Source organism: Hirsutella rhossiliensis (genome assembly GCF_020360975.1).
Source record: "Hirsutella rhossiliensis strain HR02 chromosome Unknown scaffold00022, whole genome shotgun sequence".
Classification (NCBI taxonomy): domain Eukaryota; kingdom Fungi; phylum Ascomycota; class Sordariomycetes; order Hypocreales; family Ophiocordycipitaceae; genus Hirsutella; species Hirsutella rhossiliensis.
The window spans coordinates 765,388-788,989 of record NW_025408688.1 but is presented as its reverse complement, the minus strand read 5'-3'; the positions used below and the strand labels follow the sequence as shown (position 1 = coordinate 788,989).

Sequence of the window (23,602 nt, the reverse complement as noted above, 5' to 3'; positions counted from 1 at the left end):
ATTATAGACCGGCACCGGGCGGAGACGACCGACCGGATGAGCCGAGTCCGTGAGCCAGAGTCGGCAACGGACGAGACTTTCAGGTATTTTCCCGATCAAAGCAAAGTTCCGGAAATGCATCCAGTCAGAGTTATCGATAGGCTTGCCAGGAGGATTCCGATATTCGGCCAGTCCACTTGCATACTTTTAGACGACCAAGTTGCAAAAAAGGGGTCATACATCGAATGGCGGGAATGCGAATTCGGTTCCGTTGAATGATGCACAAGCTGTACAGTTTGCCGCAAGTCACGGTATGCGCCGCCTTCCGGAGAGGTCCAGAGGCGTGGTGAGGTTGGTATTGGGCTTTGCATAACTTAGTGCATGACAAGGTCAAGTTTATAAAAACATATGCAAGTCCTTGATGCCAAGCAAGTATGCTGGACCTCATTCGTTCGAGCAACATTTGAGCCAAGATGAGTCGCCATTCTGGATTTCTGGCGCAATGCGTCGTGGCGGTTTGCTCGATCGCTTCGAGAGGACTTGCCACAATTCCTTCCACTCGTGCTCCAGAGGTTACGGTGAAAAATGGAACGTATTCTGGAATGTACAGCCCTGGGTATCACCAAGACTTCTTCCTGGGAATGCCCTACGCACAGGTACGAACAAACAAAGTCACAGTTCCGGCTTGCGGAACCCCAACACTCAACTGACATGTCCTATGCCTACACAAGGTTCCTGACCGATTTGCGGTTGCAACTGGTCTTCGCACGTCGTGGGATGGCGTCCACAATGCCACGAAATACCCAGCCCACTGCGTTGGCTACGGATGGGATGAGCCAGGATATGAAGTTTCCGAGGACTGTCTGTACCTCAATGTCGTCCGCGCAGCGGGAGTCCGGGACACATCCTCTCTGCCAGTGGCTGTTTGGCTACACGGGGCGGCCTTTTATGGGCGGATCGGCAGACAAGAGATACAACTTGTCCTTCATTGTCGAGCACAGTGTCAAGATTGGACGTCCCATTATCGGCGTCAGCTTGAACTATCGTCTTTCGGCCTTTGGATTCCTATCTGGTAGAGAAGCAATGGAGTCGGGAGTTACGAATATCGGCTTCAAAGACCAGCGTTTGGCTCTACAATGGGTCCATGAAAACATCGAGGCCTTTGGCGGCTCGCCGGACAAGGTGACCATATTTGGTGAAAGTGCGGGTGCAGAAAGCGTCTCGGCACAAGTACTTGCCTACAACGGTAAGGAGATTTGCAAAACTCGGGGATACTCTTGATGAGCAACTGGCTGACCTGTTGCAGGACGAGACGACAAGCTATTCCGCGGAGCTGTCGGCCAATCCGGGTTTGGTGCCGTCATCAAGAGGAGACCGTACAACGGAGGCTTGAACGACACAGAGCTGCAGCAAGCCACCTACGACCAACTCATCCGAAACACATCCTGCGCGAGCCATGTTGGCACTCCCGAGTCGTTGGATTGTCTTCGAAAGGCCCCCTTCGAGGAGGTCAACCGAGCTCTGAACGTCTCGCAAGTCGGACCATGGGTCCCCGTTCTGGACCATGACTTCCTGCACGACTATCCCACAAACCAGCTACGCAAGGGCAACTTCGTCAAGGTTCCACTGCTGGTCGGTGTCACCACTGATGAGGGTGGTGGTTTCGTGACCGATTCGACAAACTCGGATGAAGACGTGCGAGAAGCCCTTAGGGCGCAGCTCATATCGAACAACACGGCAGAGAACGTCGACCAGCTGCTGAAAGAGCTGATGTACTTGTACCCGAACGTGCAGTCTATCGGCATTCCTTCGCTCAAGACGTGGTCTCATATTATCCAGCCAGGTGATGCGGGCAGCCCGAATCTGGGGTCGCAATATAGGCGCATGGCAGCTATTGTCGGGGACATGACATTTCATTTCTCTAGAAGGCGGGCCAATTTCGCCTGGTTCGAGCATGGAGTGCCGAGCTATGCTTACCGCTTCAACGTGCTTGTCAACGGGGCACCGGCACCATTCGGCTCCGCTCATTTTCAGGAGGCAAGTTATCAAAACCCACAGAGCTACCCCTTTTTGTACGGCATCTTAACGCTGAACTGCTATTTAGGTTGCATTTGTCTTTCATAACTGGAACGGCGAGGGGTACAGCCCAGCGAATCCTTTTGGCGGAAATGACGCAGTGTACACGGCCAAGGCAACAGCACTGTCAACGAATATGTCTACCGCGTGGATCAACTTTATCAATGAACTAGATCCGAACGGCAAGGAAGACATTGGGCTGCCAAAGAACGAGACATGGCCAAAGTACGACCGAACGGCTGGTGGAGGCGTGGGAGGAACATTGTGTGGGATTTGGACGGCGCATTCGTTGAGATGGATGACTGGCGGGCCGAAGGGATCAACTGGATGATTGAGAACGCCATGACCGTCTTTGGGACGTAATTTATTAAGGCCCAGAAACGATTCATTGCAGTGATCTCGTTGGAACAAAGTGAGGCCTCTAAGTCTCTCTAGGTAATACGGCTCGAAACCAGGTAAGCCTGTAAGGAGTGAGGTTTGCGGTCCACTGAGGGGTCCGGATGATCTCCTATTCGAACGGGATCCTCCAAGGAGTCCGGTATATCTTTTACTGGCTCGGGGACCTCAAGAGATTGAACTATCGGCCTAATAGCTTGGAAAGCTATTGATCGGGGAGATCGAGCTGAATGTGCTGACGTAGATGGCTTACGCGGCCTTCAGTGAGAGGCAAGGAGTGCCCTCTTCCTGATAGAATGTATAGTACACCTGAACACGGGATATGAACATAGGGAAGGCACAGAGTGATATAAAAGGGGAGGGCTAGACGGATACAGGGCAACCGAAGAAACCAATCAATATATGCACATCACAGACTATCAGATCATATGATACTCGACCTTCGAAAAGTCCCTTTATCCACTTTTATGCCCACTTTTACTCTCTCCTTCGCGAGACAATATAGCTTATACTCGTGCCCGCAGTGAAATGAGCCAAAGCGAATCCCCTTAAACTGGGGGCGGGCACGAGTACCTTAAAGCATGTAGCCTTAAAGTTTCTCGAGAGAGAGTAAGTACTAAGTATCTTTGCTTGCAAATTCCCGGACAATGTACCTCGCGATGCTGTCTCAGCTTTTTGAGGCCAAACTGCGCACTTAGTTGCCCCCCCCGAAGGGTGGAGCCACTGGGTAATAATGAAATAATTTACTCGCGTTGTCGAGAAGAAGGTCCGAACGAGTTGAGGTCTCTAGGTCTCTCTAGGTAATGTGAAAGGCTGGCCCGGAGTTTATTCAACAAGCAGGTGCCTAGGTGTTGTCTATCTAGAGCTAAGGAGGAAAAGAAGCTGAACTCGAGGCGTAGCCTCGAGTGCGAGCTTATATTGCCCTTCTCGGAATGTTCTCGCAGCTTCTGGGTCCGCGGGCCGGCCGGTGTTGCCACCGGAGCACGACCCACCGGACCCGGTACAACCGGGTCCACCAGCCGGGCACAGCCCGTGACATTACCCCTTGTCCCCTCCGACCAGGTCGGCGTCTGCGGGGTTCTTGCGTTCCTGCCAGCGTCTCGTACCTCTCCCTAGGGCCATCATTGGTCTTGATTGGCCCGTACTTGTCCTCGAATGCCTTCATCGCAATTGTTCCTTGCAACCACTCAACTGGCTCCCAAGTCGGCTCTGCGTAGCCCGTCCATCGCACTAGTGCTTGCCTGAATTCCCCTCGTCCGCGCTCGTCGACATCCCACAGATCCGTGCCGGACTCATCTTGTACCGGTGGTGGCTGTGCGTCATCTACCTTTTGGCCAGGAGCCGGATCTTGATGCGCCCGCCGCAAAAGGTCAACATGAAATCGCGGGTAAATTGAGCCACGAACATCGAGCTCAACAACGTGCGAACTAATTACCTTCGTGACTGTGTACTTGTGATGCAGCCAGTCGAGCTTCTTGCACGGTCGTGGCGATCTGTAGTTTGCCATCGAGAGCCACACCTTGTCACCAACTTCAAATCGCTCCGCAGGCTGTCGCTTTGCGTTGGCAGCCTCTTCTTGTTGTTGCTGTGAGGAGGCCATCACTGCTTGCATGTACTCATTGACCTCCTGCAGGCGACTGAGTAGGCTATCAGCTCTGCTTTCCTCTCTATGCCTCGGTGGCTCTTCCGATTCCTCGACGCTGATGGGATCGACGTGGTAACCATGCTCAGCGAAAAAGGGGCTGATCTTGGTCGCTGCGGATTCACGATTGTTGAGTGCCAGCTGCGCGGCAGGGAGCAGTTCTCCCCAGTCGTCCTGCACGTACGACACGTAGGCTCTCAGGTAGGCCTCGATCTCCTGGTTCATTCTCTCTGGCCCTCCGTCCGTCTGAGGATGATAGGCCGTGCTCAATTTCTGCGTGACACCTGCAAGACGGCAGAACCTCTTCCAGAACCTACTTAGCCAGTTGCTCCCGCGGTCGCTGACGATGGACCGTGGCATTCCGTGAAATCGGTAATGACACTGGAGAAAACGGTTTGCACACGGCTCAGCTTCCATGTTGTCCATCACCTCGAGGGTCACAGCCTTTGTCAGTCTGTCCACAATCACCCACAGGTACCTTGCCTTGCTCGGTCCAGTAGGCGGCAGATCTGTGATGAAGTCCATGGACAAATGGCTTCGGGGTCGATCTGGAATCGGCAGAGGCTTGAGAAATCCCCTTTTCGACTGGCGCCAGATGTGTGCTCTGCCGCAGGTGTCGCAATTGGCTACGTACCGGCGAACCAGCTGGGACTGCCCAGGCCAGTAGAATCGCCGAGCCACAATAGCCAGCGTACCTTCCCTGCCGGGATGACCGGTCGCAACAGAGTCATGCGACTGCTGCACAATGCGGGTTCTCAACTGGTCTTTCTCAGCTTCCTCCTGGTTACCCTCCTCTCCGGATCCACCCGGCACCCAAATACGGTCTCTGAATGTCAGCCTTTTGCCTGCGTCGATCGCACATTCTGAAATCTGGATCTTCAGGCCCAGCGAGGGCGGGAAGGCACGCTCGCGATCGCGGACTGCCTTATAGGCTGCCCGGAATATCGAGTCCTTCGCCACCGTTTCGTCCCAGAGTTGCTGCAGGTCCGCTACCTCGAAGACCTTCATCTTCGGCAGGGTGGATGCCTCTGAACAGTCAGAACTCATCGCGTTGATACATGCTCTTGTCGATGATGGAATGGCACTATCCGGTATCAACTGTATCATTCTTCCTTGTTCCCGCTCGTCGTCAATGCCCTGTGGCTTGTCTTGTTCACGGCGGGACAACGCATCAGGCACGACAGCCTCGCTTCCCGGTCGATACTCGAGCTTGAAGTCGAACTGGGACAATTCGGCTGCCCAACGGCTCTGCCGTTCCGTGAGCTTCTGGCGTGTCATGAAATACTCCAGGTTGCGGTGATCGGTAAGGATTGTAAATGGGCCGCAGCTCCTAAGTTCGGCGTTCCAGTTGTCGAGACATCTCATGATGGCAAGCATCTCCTTGTCGTGAATGGGATAGTTGTACTCCGCTGGCGAAAGTCGCTTCGAGAAGAAGGCGCATGCGTGTCGACGTCCATCTGGGCCTTCCTGCGACAGGACGCCTCCCAATGCGTAGCCTGAGCAATCCGTCTCCAAAAGGTCAGGAGGCTCGGGTCCCACTGCTTGAGCACCGGTGACTCGCAAAATCGTCGCTTCAGCTCCTGAAACGCCTCGTTCTCCGCTCGTCCCCAACGAAAGGCAGTTCCTTTCTTAAGCAGGGCATCCAGAGACTGCGTGATCTTGGCATAGTCGGGGATGAAGATCCGGTAATAGTTGGCGAAGCCCAGAAAGCTTCTGACACCCTTCACCGTGGTCAGGGCCTCCCATTCGCGGATGGCGCGCTGCTTTTCGGGGTCGCAGGCGATTCCTTTCCTGCGTTGACGATGAACCCAAGGTACTTGACCTCTTGTACCGAAAACTCGCACTTCGCTGGGTCTAGGTGCAGCCCAGCGTCGGCGAGTGCTTGGAGAACTCGTCGCACCTTAGCCTCATGATCCGCCTTCGAACCGCTCGAGTAGATCAGTACATCATCCAGGTACGCGGTGACAAAGTCGTCCAGCCATTCGCGCAACACACTGTTCATGTATCGTTGGAATGATGCCGGGGCGCCGCTCAGGCCGAAAGGGCACACGAGCCACTCGTAGAGCCCAAACCTCGTGCGAAATGCGGTCTTTCCCGACCAACAGCTCTTCTCGTGACATGTTGTAGAGTGGGCCCCACGGTAGGGGTGGCTTGTTGCCGTTCTTGTCAGGCTGCAGGTTGACTTCATGATCCACACCCGGTCGATGTGGCGGCAGCTTCATTGCCTCTTCTGGTGAGAATAGGTCGCGGAATTCTTTCAGCACTTCTGCCGGGACCTTCTCGCTCGGATCGACTGGCGGCTTCGGCTGAAGCGCCCTCTCTATATCCGACAAACTGATTGCATGAATCGAGATCGCGTTGCACTTCTTGCGTCTCTTTGCGCGTCGACACTCCGCCGTGAATACGGCTGCCGACACGAGTCTTGCGCTTCGAATCGCGCGTATCATGGCGGGCTCTTCCTGCCCAATGAGGCGTATCGTCACACCTGCCCTCCCATGGTACATTCGCTGCTTGGCAGCATCGTACACGACGTGATTTCTCTCCATCCAAGGCCGGCCGAGGAACATGTCCTGGCCCAGGCTTGGGATCACGTATGCAAAGACACGTTCGTCAAATCCAGCTGTCTCGACCACAACAGCCACGACCCTGGGGATATGACACTCTTCGCTGACTCTGAGAATCCCCCAATTTCTCGTGGTTTCGAGTCGACGAAGGGTATCCGCAGCTTCCGAACAAGGGCTTCGTCGATCACGGCATAGCAGTCACATCCACAGTCGACAAGGGCGCGTATTCGATAGCCTCGGTTTACCCGCGCGTTGACTAATACAGTCCGACTATTCATTCGTGGCTTGAACGCTTCCCAGTCCCGGATGTCTGCCTTTGCAGGCCCCGGCGCCCGCTTTCGCCCGGGGCTAGTCTTTTCCCGCCGACTCGTCCTCACTGGATGCTGCGGTTGATTCCGAATCATCTGCGGCATCGGGCTTCTTCATGCGCGCAGCTTTAGGTCGCTGTTGCTTCCTTCGCCAGGAAAGACCACCTGGGCTGGGCAGTCCACGATAAGATGATCCGTCCGACCACAGCGATAGCAGCGGCGCTCATCCTTCGGCTTCTTATCGACATGTCGACGACCCTTCGACTCGTGGCCAATACGGTTGATGTCCGTCATCTTAACATCTCCGTCGGGGTCCTCCGGTTCCTCCTTGGGTCGTTGCCTTGGTAGCTGTTGAGGCGTCCGCTCAGTCGACGTCGGCTGCCTACCGGGTTTCAGTCTCTCCAATCTGCCCGCAATTTCCTGAACTCTCGCAAGCCATCCCTGGTAGTCGTCGGGTAGGACGGCTGTGACCAAACTCTCTTGGAGGCGTGCATTTATTGCGTTCTCTAGAAATACGATCTTTGCACTGTCCGGCCAGTCTGCTCCCCGGCTTCAGCCAATGCCTGTTCGAATCGGGAAGGAAGGACGCGAGAGGTTGGTCTTCGCGCTGCCGCATAGTTCTCAGCGTGGCAGCAGCGCGGGATTGGATGTTGCTGTCCTGGTAGGTTCGGTCGAGGTATCGCATGAACTCTTGGGGGTCGTAGCTACCCCCAGGGCCTCCCGCGGCGTAAAAGGTAGCGACCACTTGCTGTGGTCGCTCGTCCAAACATGAGTTGATGAGGTACCAAAGTTCGCGACTTCCACTGTAGTAGTGTGCATCAAGGTCCAGCTTGTCTCGCATCTGCCTGGCCCAGGCGGAGTAGCTCTTCCGTGAGCCGTCATACTTGGGTGGGTTGGGCAACGGTTTCCGCATTCCAGTACCGCAGGTTTTGGGAGGGCGTGCCCAAGCCAGGCGTGCTCGCCCAATCCTCGTGCCACTGGCGGCGATTGCAAGTCGGCGCTCTGCGGCTGCGCTCGCCCGAGTTGCTCCATCAGCAAGGAAAGTTGGTCCTGTAGAGGGCTGAGAGTCGCATTGACCGCTTCTTGAATGCGTTGGTCAATCCATTGCTGCTGGAGACTTGGGCTCACTCTGCTGGTCCATCCTGACGAGCAGTCTGCAGCTTGCGGTATTTAGAAGGAGCTCTAGATATGTGAAAGGCTGGCCCGGAGTTTATTCAACAAGCAGGTGCCTAGGTGTTGTCTATCTAGAGCTAAGGAGGAAAGAAGCTGAACTCGAGGCGTAGCCTCGAGTGCGAGCTATATTGCCCTTCTCGGAATGTTCTCGCAGCTTCTGGGTCCGCGGAGCGGGGCCGGTGTTGCCACCGGAGCACGACCCACCGGACCCGGTACAACCGGGTCCACCAGCCGGGCACAGCCCGTGACAGGTAATACAGCTTGAAACCAGGTAAGAAGGGAAGTCTGCAGACTGTTCTTTCTTCTTCCTAGACCACTGAGGGGTCCGGAGGATCTCCTATTCGAACGGGGACCTTTTGAGGAGTCCGGCATAACTATTACTGGCTCGGGGATCTCGAGAGACTGAACTATCTATCTAATAGCTAGAAGAGCTATTTGATCGGGGAGATGGAGCTGGTGTTGCTGACGTAGATGACTTACGTGGCCTTCAGTAAGTGGCAAGAAGTGCCCTCTTTCTGATAGAATGTATACTATACCTGAAAGCGGGATATCAACTTGGGAGAAGCTTGGAGGGATACAAAAGGGGCTGTTGGGACGGGAAAAGGGCAACCGGGGGGGGCGCAGAGAAAATTAGCAGTCAGATAGCGCCAAGAACTGGCACGCCGCTATGGCGGACGAAATCCAGTCCCTGCAGGTCAACAAGACCTGGGAGCTCACTGACCTCCCGCCAGGCAGGAAGGCCCTACGAGTGAAGTGGGTTTATAGGCTGAAAAGAGGGACCGACGGCCAAATCGTCCGCCATAAGGCCAGATTCGTTGCAAAGGGCTACGAGCAACAGGAAGGCATCGACTATAGCGAAACCTTCGCCTCAGTGGTCAGGCCAGAAAGCTACAGAACAATTTTCGCCATAGCCGCCGCTGAAGACCTAGCAGCGCTCCTAATAGTGCAGACCGTTTAGCGCACTATTAGTGCACACTGCAGTTTGGGAGCCAATAGGCTCACGGTACCCGCGAATCTAATATTTCGCGGGCACCGCGAAAATGACTAATCACAGTCCGTTGTCTGCGTAAAGCCATGATGCGGGTAGTCTGTCGGCACTGTGCTCGTCGTATGTGTGAGTCTACTGTCTACTAGAACTAAAGAGCTGCTAATATCAGTAGAGCCAACTACGGCTCGACGAAAATACAATCATCTGCCTCAACATGTGCAGAATACAGCGTTTCCTGCTCTCGGCTGTCCTTTTCTACCTGTCGCCAAATGTCGGCCACGCCCTCCGTGTGTTGGCTAACGGATTGTCTCCCATCTCCTTCATGATCTGGGCTTCAACACGCTGATCTTCTGCATGGCTCCAGTCAAGGTATGCCATCATTTCTTCTTTCGTCCATGCTCTCAACCCCGTTGTAGTGGCGCAATGCCTGGACATTTGTTTGTAGTCCATACACCATTCATAGCTTTGCTTGTCATACCTAGCTGGAAGCCTCATTGCCTTGCGGTATTGTTGGTTTGTCTTGATGCTGCCGGCCGGCTGCGCTGCATACCATGCGCTTCTTGCAGCGGTATAACTTTTGTGTATAGCTTCTGGTGAATCATATTTCGGCGGCGGTGGGGCTGGCAAGTCAGGTGAGATAGGTGGTGGCGATACCAGCAGCTCAGTGGCATCGCGGGGCGGACCCGGTACGGGCCGGAATCTTGGTCACCGGGAAAGGTCGTGGCAACTGAACCTATTTCGGCGTGAAAGGACTGACCCGACTGGGCAGGAGGATGGTCTGGAGCTGTAGTGGGCAGAATTGTAAGGGTTCCTGCGACACTCCCAAATCCGTCGCCAGGGACGCATCAGTTGGCGGCTCAGTTGCAAGCTCTGGCTCCTGTGCGTCCAAAGCGGCTTGCACGTACTGGGATGACGGTACGATCTCCGATGGTGACACCGATCGTGAATGCATCGACGACGTAGTCTCTTGAAGCAGCTCTCCAAAGCGCAGCGGGCAGGCTTTCGCGGTCATCCTATGACCAACCGTATGGCACCTGCTGCATGTGGGTGGCGCTTTACGAGCCTCCTCGATACTCTCAAATGCACTGGGTTCTCTCCGAGTGCTCTGCTTGGGAATAGCCGAACTTGCTAAGGTCGACTCGATTCGCTGGCGCGGCTCTAGCAGCGGCCGGGAGTTCCATCCCGCTGCAGGTGCCAGTGCGTATGGAAGTGCTCAAGTAAGAGTACTTGTCCTTGCTCTTGCAAAGATTTTAGAGTGTGAAGGCAAGGCAGCCCGTGGGACTTGGTGAAAGCCCCCGTGCAAGTTGGCGGTGGGGGAGGATCTCTCCTACCAAGCATCTTCCGCTGCTCCTCCACCTTTCTCAGCGCTTCATGGGAGACCCAACCGCGCACTGAAGCGTATAAGGGCCCAGAGAGCTCAATTGGGACCCGAATCTGCTGTCGGGCTTGATTCGATCTCAAGTCTGACAGTTGATTGAGTAACGCGTGCTTCATCGCCCTCCAAGCCTCGAAAAGATTTAGCGTGGACTTTTTGAGATGGGCCTTCAACAATGCATGTATGCCCTCCACGCGCGACGTGACTGTATTTCCAAAATGAGCATGTTGATCAACCCAAGCCTTAACAAGCTTTTCCTTATACCCTTCAAGCCAGAAAGTTTTGATGTATCCAACTTGTTTGAGGTGGTTGGGTAGGTACTTCTTCTCGAATTGCGTAGCTCGGTCCTTGAATGCTTCTTCGTTTGGTGCAGCCATGATCGAGTGCCAGAATTGGTAGAACTCAGACCAGCCGTTGCTCTCTGACGTATCAATTGTCTCTGCGTTTGTGGACTCCGGTTGGTCCTGGCGGACGAAGGCTGGCCGGCAATAGCGGAGGACGGCCTTGTTGGCATGCCACAGACAGAGTAGTGAGCAAGAAGTGGGAAAGGAAATGGCAACGGCGTTCATACAGGCGATGCAGCGGTCTGTTAGGACGACAGAGGGTAAGCGGGCGCTATGGTGTTCGTACAGTGACCTCAGGCGATCCAACGCCCACACGAAGTCAGCTTCGGTCTCCCCACCAAGGAATGCAAATGCTATGCAAAATGATCGCTGACAAGCATCTACTCCTATCATGTCGAGGAGCGGCATGCCGTGTTTGTTCGTCTTGTACGTGCAATCTAGCAACATGACATCTGGGTATGCCTGGAGATACGTCAAGGACTCTGGATGAGCGAACAGAACTGCGGTCACTCGGCCGTCTTGGCCGAATTGGATCCGACTCCAAAACCCCTCCTGGTCGAGCTGACTGGCCAAAGCGTGAATTGAACTTTGCCCTTCGCATACATCTCTCTTGGTAGCTGCAATTCCATTGTAAATGTCTTGTTGTGTGGCAAGAGAATCGCAGTTCTGTCGTATATAGGTCCGAATATCTTTTGGGACAATGCCGGCATTAGAAAGGCGCGATAACTTTTCAATATCTTTCTCCGTCAACCTACGATGAGCAGGATGAGCAGAAGGGTGGCGACTGGGCGCGTGATTATGCAGGAAAATCGTTTGTCTGGGCGGTGTCGCACAGCCCAAGATTGCCTGTCGGCTGATTCTTTGGCCAAAATCGAAAACTCACAGCCCGTCCCTCGGGTTGTTGTCTTTCGCTGACGTTCTATCGACGGATTTGGGGTCGACAAGACCGGTCGCACGCGAAGGTCACTGTCTGTCTGCCACCCTTGGCTCTGGTGGACTTTCCGTTGTGAAGGCATAGCCCCGCGTCGCAGCCCAAGCGTTGATCGAAATGAGGAGGTCATCGCGAGAGTCGTAGTCAAGTTCCGGTGGAAGACAGTCTTCGGCAAACGGTGCAGTCGGCCCGAGAGAAGGCGGACCCATTTTAACGGTCGCTACAGCATGTTTAAGCGGACGGGTGCTTTTGCTGAGGCGCGTTGTCGACCGTCAATAACACGCGCGGTCACCGGGCTCGCGTTCCCCTGCGACATCTGCTTAGTCATTGTCACGGTGCCCGCGAAATATTAGATTCGCGGGTACCGTGCGCCTATTGGCTCCCCTGCAGTTTGCACTGCTTAGTCAGCACACTGCCAGTGCAGTGTAACCGTTTGGCAACGCACTGCTGGTCCAGTGAGGCCTCCCCCTCCACACTGCTGGTTCAGTGAGGCTTCCCCCGCCACACTGCTGGTTCAGTGCGGCTCCCGTCAAACTGCCCCATAGTTCAGTGCGAGCGTCGCGCACTATCAGTGTCACCATCAGTGTGACGAGTGTGACTTGTGTGATAGAGCTAAACTTGGACGTTTGACCATTAACGTAATTCCTGGCCTACTTACAACGAGTCAATCGCTGATTAAACGGCGGGATGCGTTCTTGCTCAATTTTACAAACCATCTAGCTCTTACGAGATATCAAAGTGTTGCCAGGGCAGAACGAGCCTCTGCGTAGCTTTCATCTCATGTCTTTAGGGTAGCATCTGGTCACACTTCCCATACTCTCTGCTAGGCAGAACTTGACGTTGAAGCCTTTCCTCAGTTCACCTTGCCCCCCGCCGACAAACACGAAACAGACGCGACAGGGTAAAAGCAGATCAGATGTGCAATATTTATTGCGCTCTCCAATCGCCAGACCGCTTCACGATCACTGAACTTTACCGCTCGACTAGTCTTGATGAAGCAAGCCACCGGCTTCCAATCATCCAACCTTGAGGGATGTGATTGGACGTCAAGCTCATTCTGGGACGCCCGATTTTGGCCTTAATCTGACCAACTTGACCAATAGCGAGCCGGAACAAAGAGCTGCAGTCTCTTGAGCGCTTTACTGAACCGAATTCACGCTTGCATGCGTATGAATCGCGCCGTGACGCGCCAGACTATTTTATCAGGGCCTCGTCGCGCTTTGCAGTGTCCCAATTTCTACGGCAATGACTCCTGTTCCGTAGTTGCGGTCGTTCCCGTACCAAGATTGCCGACTTCGACACGCCCAAGACGTTTCTTCAGTATCTGATCGCCTCCAAGTTCGCGACATCATGGACAACTTCACTCAGGCGGATGCGGCCGACTGCGCAAGTGACACTGCCGCCTCATCATCGCCAACACCGTCCACTTTGTCCCCACTGAACAGTTGCCGCCAGCATATTTCGCCCGTTTGGCAATTTTGCCGAAGAGAGGAAGGGAAAATTATGCGGCAGCTTGGACCGACGCAAACGGGACGAAATGGTGGCACTGTCAACCCTGCTGGAATAAGAAAGAGCCAAAAAGTACAATTACTCTGGCGGTTCATCCGCCATTGTCAACCACTTGCGCAAGGAGCAGCGAATCATGCTTCCCGGAAGACAAGAAAACAGGCGAGAAGTGACGCAAACTCGACTTGGTGACATCACCGCATTTTCGGCCGATGAGGCCCAGGTTTCCGCTACGTTGTAGCCTGCAGTCTGCCATTCACTCATGTTGAGCAGCCAGCTTTTCGCGACTTGATACAATACATTTGTCCGGCTGCGAATGATCTTCTTCCGACATCTGGGGATACCATTAGAAGCGATTTGCAAAGAGGCTACGATGGCAAACGGGAGTTTGTCAGACGTGCACTACAAAATGCTCTCTCGTCGATACACATTGTTCCAGACAACTGGACATCGCCGAATCATTTGGGCGTGATAGGATTCACGGTTCAGTTCGTCACCGAGGATCATGGTCTGCTGTCCTTGGTGGTCAGGATCAAAGAACTTCAAGGACAGCACAGTGGTGAGAATATGGCGGAAGCCATCATGGAGTTTGTGCGAGTATGGAATATCCTCCAAGATTGGTTACTTCATGATGGATAACGCATCCAATATGAACACAATGATCGACAAAGTCAGCGACGACCTGGAACGTGAGTTCGACGTTTTCTACGACCCTCCAGCATCGACTTCGCTGTTTCGGCCACATCATCAATCTGGCGGTGATGGAATTCCTCATAGGTAAGCGTCCGCGCACGATCGAGTCCTATCACGGCCCATCCGAAGATGAGATCGAACAGTGGCGGACACGAGGGGCGATAGGAAAGTACATAACATCGTTGTCTTCATCACATGGACTCCTCAACGGCTCCAAAGTTCACAGGTCTCAGTGATGGTCTGCGGCTTCGGCGGGATAACGACACCCGTTGGAACTCGTGGTACAACATGGTCGAATTGGTTCTCAGACCAAAAATTCGTCAAGCCATTACTGTGTTCTGCTCCGAGGAGCCTGCGCTGCAAGAAGATGCCTTGCAACCGTGCGATTGGATTGTTTTGGCTGAGATCCATAAATTCCTCGAGCCCTTTCACGACGCTACTATTGCCAACGAAAGCTGGAAAAAGTCCATTTCCGATGTCCTACCTACCATGGACTACCTTTTGCACCATATCGAAGCAGCCAGAAATACGAGCGATATACCTCACCTAGCCACGATGATGGAGACAGCATGGGCAAAATTAGCCGACTACTACGAGCTCACAGAAGATTCACCTGTCTATTCGGCCGCGACAGTCTTGAATCCTTCTCTCAAGTGGACATACATGGAAAAGACCTGGGAAGACAGGCAAGAGTGGATTGAAAGAGCGAAGGCTCGCGTTGGGCAGTTGTGGAGAGATGAATACAAACCGGCCTCGCAGTGCTGCATTACCAGACCAATTCCTGAACAAAGACCAGATGCAAAACGGCCAAACGGATACAAAATATGGATGAAGAGCAGAAGGCTACGATTTTCAGCATGGATGATGACGAGTATGATGTGTACTGTCGCGAACCTGTAATCATGGTATCGGATCCGCTCAAATGGTGGCTGGATCCAGCGCAGCGGCGACGATTTCCCGCCTATCCTTGATGGCTATAGACATTCTGTCAATCGCGCCGATGTCGGCGGAAACGGAGCGACTCTTTCTAAGGCTAAGTTATCAGTGACCGATCAGCGAGGTTCTATCAACGTCGAAACACTCAATCTTCTGGAATGCCTCAGGTCTTGGGATAATAGCGCACTGATACTTCCGACAGAGGTAAGTTCCCAACCAACGAAATGGAGACCAGCTTCTTACGAGTGCATTTCAAGTGTCAATACATGGACGGCAGCCACGACACCATCGAACGCGTCAGCTTTGAAGCCTAAGATTCAGGTCTCGAGGACGAAAGTCAGCATCGGCTTGGTAGAACGTGATGCATTTGAAGCAATGAGGGATTCATGGGCACATGGGCGGCCTAAGGCGGAAATAACGTCTTGACTTCAATCGTGTGCGCCAAGCCTGTATTTTATATATCGCACTGATAGTGTAAACTGCAGTTCGCAGTGCAGTGCAGTTTGTCGCTGACGAACGGACGGACAGTTTGGTTTGGCCATCTGGTCTGCACTGCCAGTTTGATTTGACCATGTGGGCTTGCACTGCCAGTTCAGTGCGCCCTGGCCGAGTGCACTGGCAGTTTGGTCCAGTGGCGTCACACGCACAGAAGGGGCCGTTTGGGGTGTTCACACGCACTACTTGCACTACCCCATGCCCCACCCCCCTTTCGGTAACACCCACCTTTCGGTAGCGCAATTGAAAAATTCTCCACCAAAAGTCTACCATTTGAACTTACATGAAATATGATCAGAACTTAACATTATAAACACAAAAATTATATCATTCCGTAGAGAAATGGACGCTCTTATATGTACCGGCGCTTTTTTCCCATTCGCCCCGATCTGGTGGTGACTGGAAGGGCTTCGGGTGCCACCTTGACTTCGATCACTGAAGCTGTCTCCACCTCTGAGACCGCCTCCTCCTCTGTGTCAGAATTCAGCACAACGGCTATCTCTTGGCTTTTAATTTGGGGAATGGCTTCCTCAGCCACCAAAGCTTCACTGAGAGTCATGAACCGTCTGTTCGGGTTCGGAATTGCTCTCCTCTTCTTGCCTCTCTGCAGCCGGGCCACTTCTTCCTCTAGCTTCGCGATTCTGTTGCTGTGCTCGGCAAGCGTCTGTTCTTGGGCTTCAAAGCCTCTAGCTATCACGGCGTATCGTCTCCGGGTGCCAGGAGTCTTGTTCTTTCCGAAATCGCGAATCTGGCGGCTGTTTCTTGGCGTATCATCAGAACCCAAAAATGGCGCGGACTTTGGAGACGTCTCTACAATGTCCGCGTGAATTTCTGGATGCCGCAATGCCTTGGATCGTGAGATCGGCCAATTCCCAGTGACCCTCCAGCCGGACAATATATTCTTTGCCGTCATTCCAACCTCGCGCGCTTTAGCATATGCCCGTATAAAATTGACCTTATGAACAGGCGCAGAATCGGTCAAACAGGTCAATTTCTGAAGTTCTTTCCGGTAAGCTGCCTTGGAGGCATTGAATACACCGTTATCTAACGGCTGGAGGCCATGAGAGCAGTGGGCAGGAAGGTAACAGCAATAAACGTTGTTCAAAAGCATGTGGCCATCCATGCATCCTGGTCCCGGTTAACGGTAATTCCTACAGAGGTGGATAAAGAAACGCACCGTTGCATGACTTCCATGTCCATCTAATATGATCAGTCTAGCATCTGAGGCATCGGCTGGTCGCGTCTGGGGCAAATAGACCCTCTCAAGCCACTCAATAGCGATATGGTTGTCCGTCCATCCGTTGGGCGACGTTATGTAATGCCAGTCGGCTATTTTGCCGAATTCCGTCAAGAACCACTGTTTCTGAAGTTCTTTGCCCTTAAAGATAATGCCAGGGTAAGGACACGGCCGTCCGCGGTGATAGCTTCAATAAATGAGGTCCAGTTGCGGGACTGTGGCCCTTTCAGAAGGGCCTTCCGTTTTGGGTCTGCACTCCCAACCACAAGACTATCCAAACCTGGCAAAAAGAGTCTGGTTAGTAAAAGTAATGAAAGACAAGCCAAATACTCACCAAAGCCAGACATAATACCGCCTTCGTCAACATTCACGGTATTTTCTGGTTTAATCCATCCATACTCCTTTTCCTGATATCGAAGAACCAGTGAACCGCACGAGGCGTAAAAGCATTAAATCGGTTAGCTTCCTGACGTCTCCCACGCTTGTTCTTGATGTCCGGATGGCGATTGATGAATTTAGAGACCCAGTTGCGCCCCACTGTCCGCTCGTTGTTCAGTTGCTTCATAAGAGCCTCCACACATGCGCGGATCTGACTGTGGGAGGGAGCATAGCCGAGAGACTCTTGGCGGAGGATCCAAGAAACCAAGCGAGCTTCCTGAGACTTACTCAAGAGTTGACGAGGCTGGATCTGATCAGCCAGGGCTACCTGGCCTTTGAGTCTGTCGGAAATAGACTGCTGAGGTATGTCATACTTTGGGCGGCGCGGTACTGCGACAAGCCGTTTTTGTGACATCAATTATCGCATTAGCCATAATATCCTCCGTATAAATACCCGAGGCCGCTTTAAGGTCATTTTGGTCATGTGGTGGAGGAATAACGAGAAGAATCATCGTCAGGAGGCGGAAGGAGATTAGGGGTTGGATGGTAATTTCGCGTGCAAGGTACGCACAGGCCACAGACCCTGTACAAACATTCAACCATCGAAAAGTAGAATTCAATCAATCCTCTATCTACTCCAAGTGACGGCTTGTGAATATCTTCAAAGCTGGCTGGAATCGGTGTAAGTGAAATTGATGGGTTTTGGTGGGGATATTTCCTAATGCGCTACCGAAAGGTGGGTGTTACCGAAAGGGGGGTGGGGCATGTATTAGGAGCCCTGCGAAGAGAGGAACCGTCGACCATTGAGAAGACACAAACGGACCACATAGTCCCGGACACTGATCGAGGCTTGGAGGAAAGCAGCTTCAGAAGTATCGACGATCTTGTGAACTCGATCGATCCTCCTTTCGTCGCTGAGTGTTGCGATGAGGACTTTGCTCTGTCGACTGAGCAGACTCAACCCTCCCCTGGTGACCCGGCGACTCCTGTCCCCGACTCGGCTGCCGTCGGCCTGGAAGTTGACACCGTCTGTGAGACGTCTACATCCGGCATGTTTCCTCTCGATGGACCGGCTGCCTTCGCGGAGACCGATAAACTGTCGTTTTTGGCCGACATCGTCAACACCAATCCGGACCGACATGGCACATCTGTGCCGTGCGTTATGCAGGTCCAGACTACGGGAGACCAGCCGTTCGTCCGAGTGGAGCGTGGTGCGGATTTTGCAGACAACCTGCACGAAGATTTCTTCCCTCGAACATTTCCAAAGCTTTTTCCGTGGGGAAGGGGCGGCCCGAAATCGAAGGGCGACTCGAGTCGTAGCCGACAAAGCGACGCTGCCGACAGTCGTCCGAATCACTCTCTTCAGTACTGGACCAGATACGTATTGCAACGGCATGGTGGCCGATTCGCCACCCATCCTGTCTTTTGTTTCTTAGTATTCAACACCCTCCTTCGCTCCTCCAACCGCCGCATCAGCATGGTCCGTGTCGCTAAAGATTCCTTCCACAGGCTCGAGCAAGCGTATGCGAACTTGAACGAGGACCGACTGAAGAGAGCCGAGGCGGAGATGCGGGAGACAAGGACCACGTCGGACCCTGACATATCGGTCTTGCTTCGCGAGCTGTCGATTTTTGGCCACGCACAGCCGCTCTCGAACGAATCCCGTTTGCTTATGCGGAGGAAGATCCAAGCTGTTAACATTTGGGCCGGTATGCCTGCAGTTTGGATTACCATCAGTCCCAACGACATTAATAATCCGATAAAGATGAAGCTTGCCATTCATAGGCTGCACGATTATGACTCTGCAAAGGAGCTTTTGGCCGATCTCCGTGAAAAGTACGACAGAATCGCCCTCAGCACCATGGATCCGGTCAGCTCGGGCATCTTCTTCCACCGAGAAATATCCCTATTCTTTGACAAATACGTGAATACAGGCCGGGAATCGATCTTTGGGAAGATTAGCCACTACTACGCGACGGTGGAGACGAATGAGCGAGGCAGCCTCCACTTACATGGACTCCTCTGGCTGGAGGGCAACATGCGGTTACCGAACCTGATGGACGATATGGCCAATCCCGCGGAAGAAGCATACCGTGCCCAAGTGATCCGGTATGTAGACTCTGTCTTTCACGAGTGTTTAGACGAAGATGCCGGAAAAGCCGTGCGACAACAGAGGAAGCCCATCGATCCCGTGGAGGAGGTCATGACCAGCTCCTCGGCTCTCACTGCGGCCTTCGAAGACGAATCCAACTTCATCGCGTACTGTTGCCAAGTGCACTCCCACACGTACACCTGCCTCAAGTATTCTCTGAAGGGTATCGTCGAACAGGGTGCAGATCCACAGAGACGGACAGCCTGCCGCTTCAAGGCACCGTGGAAGATCGTCGAGGAGACAGGGTTCACAGAGGACGGTCTGCTTCAGATCCGGCGCAATCACCCACTCGTCAACCGGTATAACAAGTCATTGGCGGTCGGCCTTCGCCACAATCACGACGTCTCGATGATCTTGACCAAAACCAAGGGCCTGGCCATGGTGTACTACATCACGAACTACGCCACCAAACTGGATACGCCGATGTGGAAGCGCATTGCTCTCGCCGCCGAGGTTGCCCGCCAACTCCGCGAAGCCGGTCGTCCGACGTCTCGCGCACCAGATCCCGCCCTGCCCGACAACAGGCAGCAGGCAGTGTTGAACGAAAGCCGTCAATTCCTGATGAGAACGGCAAATCGGATCTTCTCCGAGCGACAACTCTCGGCCGTAGAGGTCTGTTACCACCTCCTTGGATATGATACCGACTTTACCAACGTGCCGCATTGGTCTTTCCTGAACATGACGGCGCTCTATTGGGCAATCTTTCGGCTATGGGCACATCTCCGCCATCAGGCCGGCGAGCTGACGGACGCTGAACAGCCCGCGGAGACAATCCGTCTGAGGCAAGGAGGGCGAACCCTTCTATACCTAGACGCGTACGCGTACCGGGGCCATGTTCTACGAGACTTATGCCTGTATGACTACATGTCAATGATTCATTTGGTGCGTCGAAAAGGTCGGAGTGAAGACGACTCACATTTTCTCGATGGCCAGGATTCCGACTGTGACGACTGGATCCAAAAGCTTCGACGGCCCGACCAGTACGCCACCCCGATCTTCCAAGGATACATCAGCGACGACCATGAGGACGATCACCCAGTCTATATTAAGCGGTACGCTCTAAACCCCCCGGCACCGTTTTGGCTCTATCTGATAGCCCGTGCAGAAATTCGGTCCTACACTTGGCGTTATTCGTCCCTTGGGAGAACTTTATTTCTGAGAGCCAAGGCGACATAACCGACATATGGACGACGCATCGATCGGGGCTTTGTCCCCGCCTCCGTTTCCATGTCTCCAACATTGGTCTTTTGAGAAAATCTGCCGAAGACGCGCGCAAGGACGCGAAGCTCTGGGCCAGTCGATCGGAAGGTGACGACACAATTGACGTCGAGTACCCGCTTGACGATGGCCGCTACGAGGAGGAGCCTCCAGCGATGGCTCATCGTCAGGCCTACAGAGCTCTACTCCAGATTTTGCGAAATGCCGTGCAGCAAACGGACGCCACGAAAGACTCACCCGTCCTTGGAGGCCTAATACGCGATCTGTGCGAAGAGAACCCGGCGGAAGATGAGCAACCTTTGGTGCAACGTCAGGAGGATTCGTACCGGAATATACCCCATGATCAAGGTGATGCCTTGTGCCAATTTCCAATATCTCGAGACGATGTCCAAGCAGCGGCCAAGGCCCAACAGCTAATGCATCTTCGGATGCTTGACGACATTGAGAGTGGTTCTCAGGGGACCATGCTTTCCGCGGATGGCGCCGACGTCGACGATACCCTAGCTCGCTACGGCGATACGGAGTCCGCTGCTGCGCTCCCGGGCAGCGACCTCAATGAACAAGGCCCTCGGATGCTTGTCGACGTCAGTCCGGCAACTAGCTTCGCGGAGATGGGACACACCACCGCAGCCAGCTTTACACTGAACTATCTACAGACCATGGCCCTTCAACTCGTTTGCCTGTTTCTGGACAAGTATACTGCCAATCCGGACTCAGCGGGTCAGCATCTTCAATACACCGGCGGGCCGGGTGGCACGGGAAAGTCGAGGATTATCGATGCCCTGAAGGACGTGTTCGCGGCGAGGAACCAGCCGCATCTTCTGCAGATAACCGGCACATCGGGCAGTTCGGCGGCCCAGATTGGCGGCACGACGATCCACTCGGCCTGTGGGTTAGATTCCCATCGCGATCCAAACAAACCGCCTCCCCCCTTCTCGGAGGCGAAGAAGTGGATCTGGAAACAGAAGCTGGTACTCGTGATTGACGAGGTCAGTATGCTTGGAGGAGCCACTCTGCACAACGTCAGTCGTCACCTGCAGGCACTCCGTGACTGCCCGGACGAACCATTTGGCGGGATGCCCGTCGTTCTACTGATGGGAGACTTCTACCAGTTCGCCCCCGTGCGGGAAACAAGCCTACTAATCATCACACCGCCGGACCGAACAGAGACCCCCCTGCGACAAGCGACCATCTCTCACCACAGCGGCTGCAGATTGTGGCATCTGTTCAAAACCGTGGTGCTCCTCGAAGACCAAGTCCGCGCACGCAACGATCCCCAACTCCGTGCACTCCTGGATCGAGTTCGTAACGGGCGCCAGACCCATGAAGATCTGATCTTGCTCAATGCCAACATTGTAGGACGCTCGCAAATCACCTTCCACGATGGTTTGCGTGCTATAACGCCGCTGAACCGCACCCGGTGGGCCCTCAACATGGAAGCTGTCGTTGGCTGGGCGCGCTTCAACCAGCGGCATATCCGTATCTTTGTCTCGACTCACACCTGGCGTAGCGGCGCGCTTTCTCCAGACATCGTGGCGCGAACCATCGGACAAGGCGACGACTCTGCCTGCAAAGTCCCCGGCGTCTTATTCTACGCCCAGGGCATGCCCGTGGTTGTGAACAAGAACATCTACATTGGCCTGAAGGTTGTGAATGGGGCCGACTTTACTGCCGTGGATGTAATAATCGATCCCAATCACCCGGGATACTGCTTGGCAGATGACGTGACCATCCACTTCGGGCCACCGCTCGGCATTCTTCTGCAGTCCGAGGAGACGAAGGCCTTGGCGATACCGTCCTCCCGGTGGGGACGGTACTCATCCGACCCATGTCGCATACGCTCGATTCGACTAACTCTCACTTCAAATTCTTGTCGGCAAGATGCACGCGACGTGGATTACCCGTTGCGCCAGCGTTCGTCCTCACTGACGATAAATCCCAGGGTAAAACGTTCGTGGAGGTACTCTTGGAGCTGCGTGGAAATCGTGTGACCAATGGTGAACCCTCCAAATGCGATTTCACGAGCCTCTATGTTCAACTGTCCAGGTGTACTACGCTCCATGGCATCAAACTCCTCAGTCCCGTGAGATACCAGGATTTTATTGACAATACGCTAGATCGAGCCATGCTTGATGGAATGCGCAAAATCACAAACTTGGCGGCGCAAACGAGACGGGCATATGAGGGTGGCGGTTCAGAAAAGCAGTGACAGTGGTCAATCCGATCGTTCATGTCGCCTTTTCGTGCGTACAAGAGTCACACCTGATAAGGTGACCGGGCCGCACGCCAATCGTCTGGATCTCGCTCCCCTCCCTTCCCAGGACGTAAGCGCTTTTGCTCCTCACAATAATTTACCCACCATTTCTCGAACGCCTGGCGGCTGTAAAGCCATCTCGGCGGCCCGTCTCCTTCCCCGAACAGGTCCAAGATGTGGTCGCAGAACATCCACACTCCTTCAAGATGCTGCGGATAAAATGGCCTCCTGTCCTTGCGCGCGACCACGACGGTGCCAACTTGTGACTGCCATTCTGAGGTGCAAACCCGGAGTCGGCATCAATATTGAGGTACGTAGCAATCTGGTTGTCGAGGTCTGCCTCGTTGACGGACTGAGTCCCCGTCCGATAGAGGACCAGCGGGACCTCGATGAGCGCTGGGACGGAGGGCACCGACTGCGAAAACATATCATGATTCGCAGGGATTGTAGTGGCAGACCAGAGGGGAAACTTGCGTTTCTCGGCCTCGCATCGGACAATGACAGCTTCGACATGCCCCGACTTGCTGTGCGTTTCCTCAAACCTGACGTACCCATCGGCGGCGAGGCATGCGTGGGCGGCGGGTGGTTTTGCCGCTGGCGCTTGCTGGGGCGATGTCTCTGGCTCCGAATCGGTGTCGATGTTGTCCCACTTTGAGTAATCAATCGGAGGCATTGGGTCGATTCTTGACAAATTGTTACCCTTTACTGCATAATTCGCAACGGTTCGGACTCCTTCGACCTTCAAGATGATGGCTCCTGAAAAGGCTCCATTACGTCCTTACCCCGCCCTAAGCCTATCGTGTTGTGGCGGGGTAAAACGGCGTCCAAGCAGCCACACTAACGTACCCCACTGCGTCATGCAACGCACTAGGTCATGCAACAATTTTCAACACCTGACGCGTCTTCTTCAAATTGACGCGATATGGATCACAACCCTCGTATTGCAGAGGCAATTAT

At 53.9% G+C, this 23,602-nt stretch overlaps 6 protein-coding genes across 6 annotated transcripts; 3 read left to right on the top strand and 3 right to left on the bottom strand.

Moving 5' to 3' along the window:
- Window positions 1–581: 581 nt before the first annotated feature.
- HRG_11808 (carboxylesterase family domain-containing protein) lies at window positions 582–2,418 on the top strand (the record flags this gene model as incomplete). The annotated part of the gene is made up of 7 exons (XM_044870278.1): window positions 582–635; window positions 711–794; window positions 976–1,225; window positions 1,286–1,767; window positions 1,819–2,016; window positions 2,084–2,321; window positions 2,372–2,418. The coding sequence occupies 7 exons, from the start codon at window positions 582–584 to the stop codon at window positions 2,416–2,418; spliced, it is 1,353 nt and encodes a 450-aa protein (XP_044714773.1).
- Window positions 2,419–3,882: 1,464 nt separating this feature from the next.
- Window positions 3,883–6,095, bottom strand: HRG_11807 (integrase core domain-containing protein; the record flags this gene model as incomplete). Its single annotated transcript, XM_044870277.1, has 6 exons — window positions 3,883–3,901; window positions 3,983–4,036; window positions 4,125–4,828; window positions 4,907–5,515; window positions 5,557–5,856; window positions 5,916–6,095. The coding sequence occupies 6 exons, from the start codon at window positions 6,093–6,095 to the stop codon at window positions 3,883–3,885; spliced, it is 1,866 nt and encodes a 621-aa protein (XP_044714772.1).
- Window positions 6,096–8,805: 2,710 nt separating this feature from the next.
- Window positions 8,806–9,096, top strand: HRG_11806 (reverse transcriptase (RNA-dependent DNA polymerase) domain-containing protein; the record flags this gene model as incomplete). Its single annotated transcript, XM_044870276.1, has 1 exon — window positions 8,806–9,096. The coding sequence occupies one exon, from the start codon at window positions 8,806–8,808 to the stop codon at window positions 9,094–9,096; it is 291 nt and encodes a 96-aa protein (XP_044714771.1).
- Window positions 9,097–16,507: 7,411 nt separating this feature from the next.
- HRG_11805 (DDE superfamily endonuclease domain-containing protein) lies at window positions 16,508–17,010 on the bottom strand (the record flags this gene model as incomplete). The annotated part of the gene is made up of 4 exons (XM_044870275.1): window positions 16,508–16,534; window positions 16,584–16,830; window positions 16,907–16,923; window positions 16,978–17,010. The coding sequence occupies 4 exons, from the start codon at window positions 17,008–17,010 to the stop codon at window positions 16,508–16,510; spliced, it is 324 nt and encodes a 107-aa protein (XP_044714770.1).
- Window positions 17,011–18,498: 1,488 nt separating this feature from the next.
- Window positions 18,499–22,382, top strand: HRG_11804 (PIF1-like helicase domain-containing protein; the record flags this gene model as incomplete). The annotated part of the gene is made up of 4 exons (XM_044870274.1): window positions 18,499–20,055; window positions 20,107–20,225; window positions 20,279–22,204; window positions 22,334–22,382. The coding sequence occupies 4 exons, from the start codon at window positions 18,499–18,501 to the stop codon at window positions 22,380–22,382; spliced, it is 3,651 nt and encodes a 1,216-aa protein (XP_044714769.1).
- Window positions 22,383–22,742: 360 nt separating this feature from the next.
- Window positions 22,743–23,318, bottom strand: HRG_11803 (uncharacterized protein; the record flags this gene model as incomplete). Its single annotated transcript, XM_044870273.1, has 1 exon — window positions 22,743–23,318. One exon carries the CDS (start codon window positions 23,316–23,318, stop codon window positions 22,743–22,745), a length of 576 nt encoding a protein of 191 aa, XP_044714768.1.
- Between the last annotated feature and the right edge of the window lie 284 nt (window positions 23,319–23,602).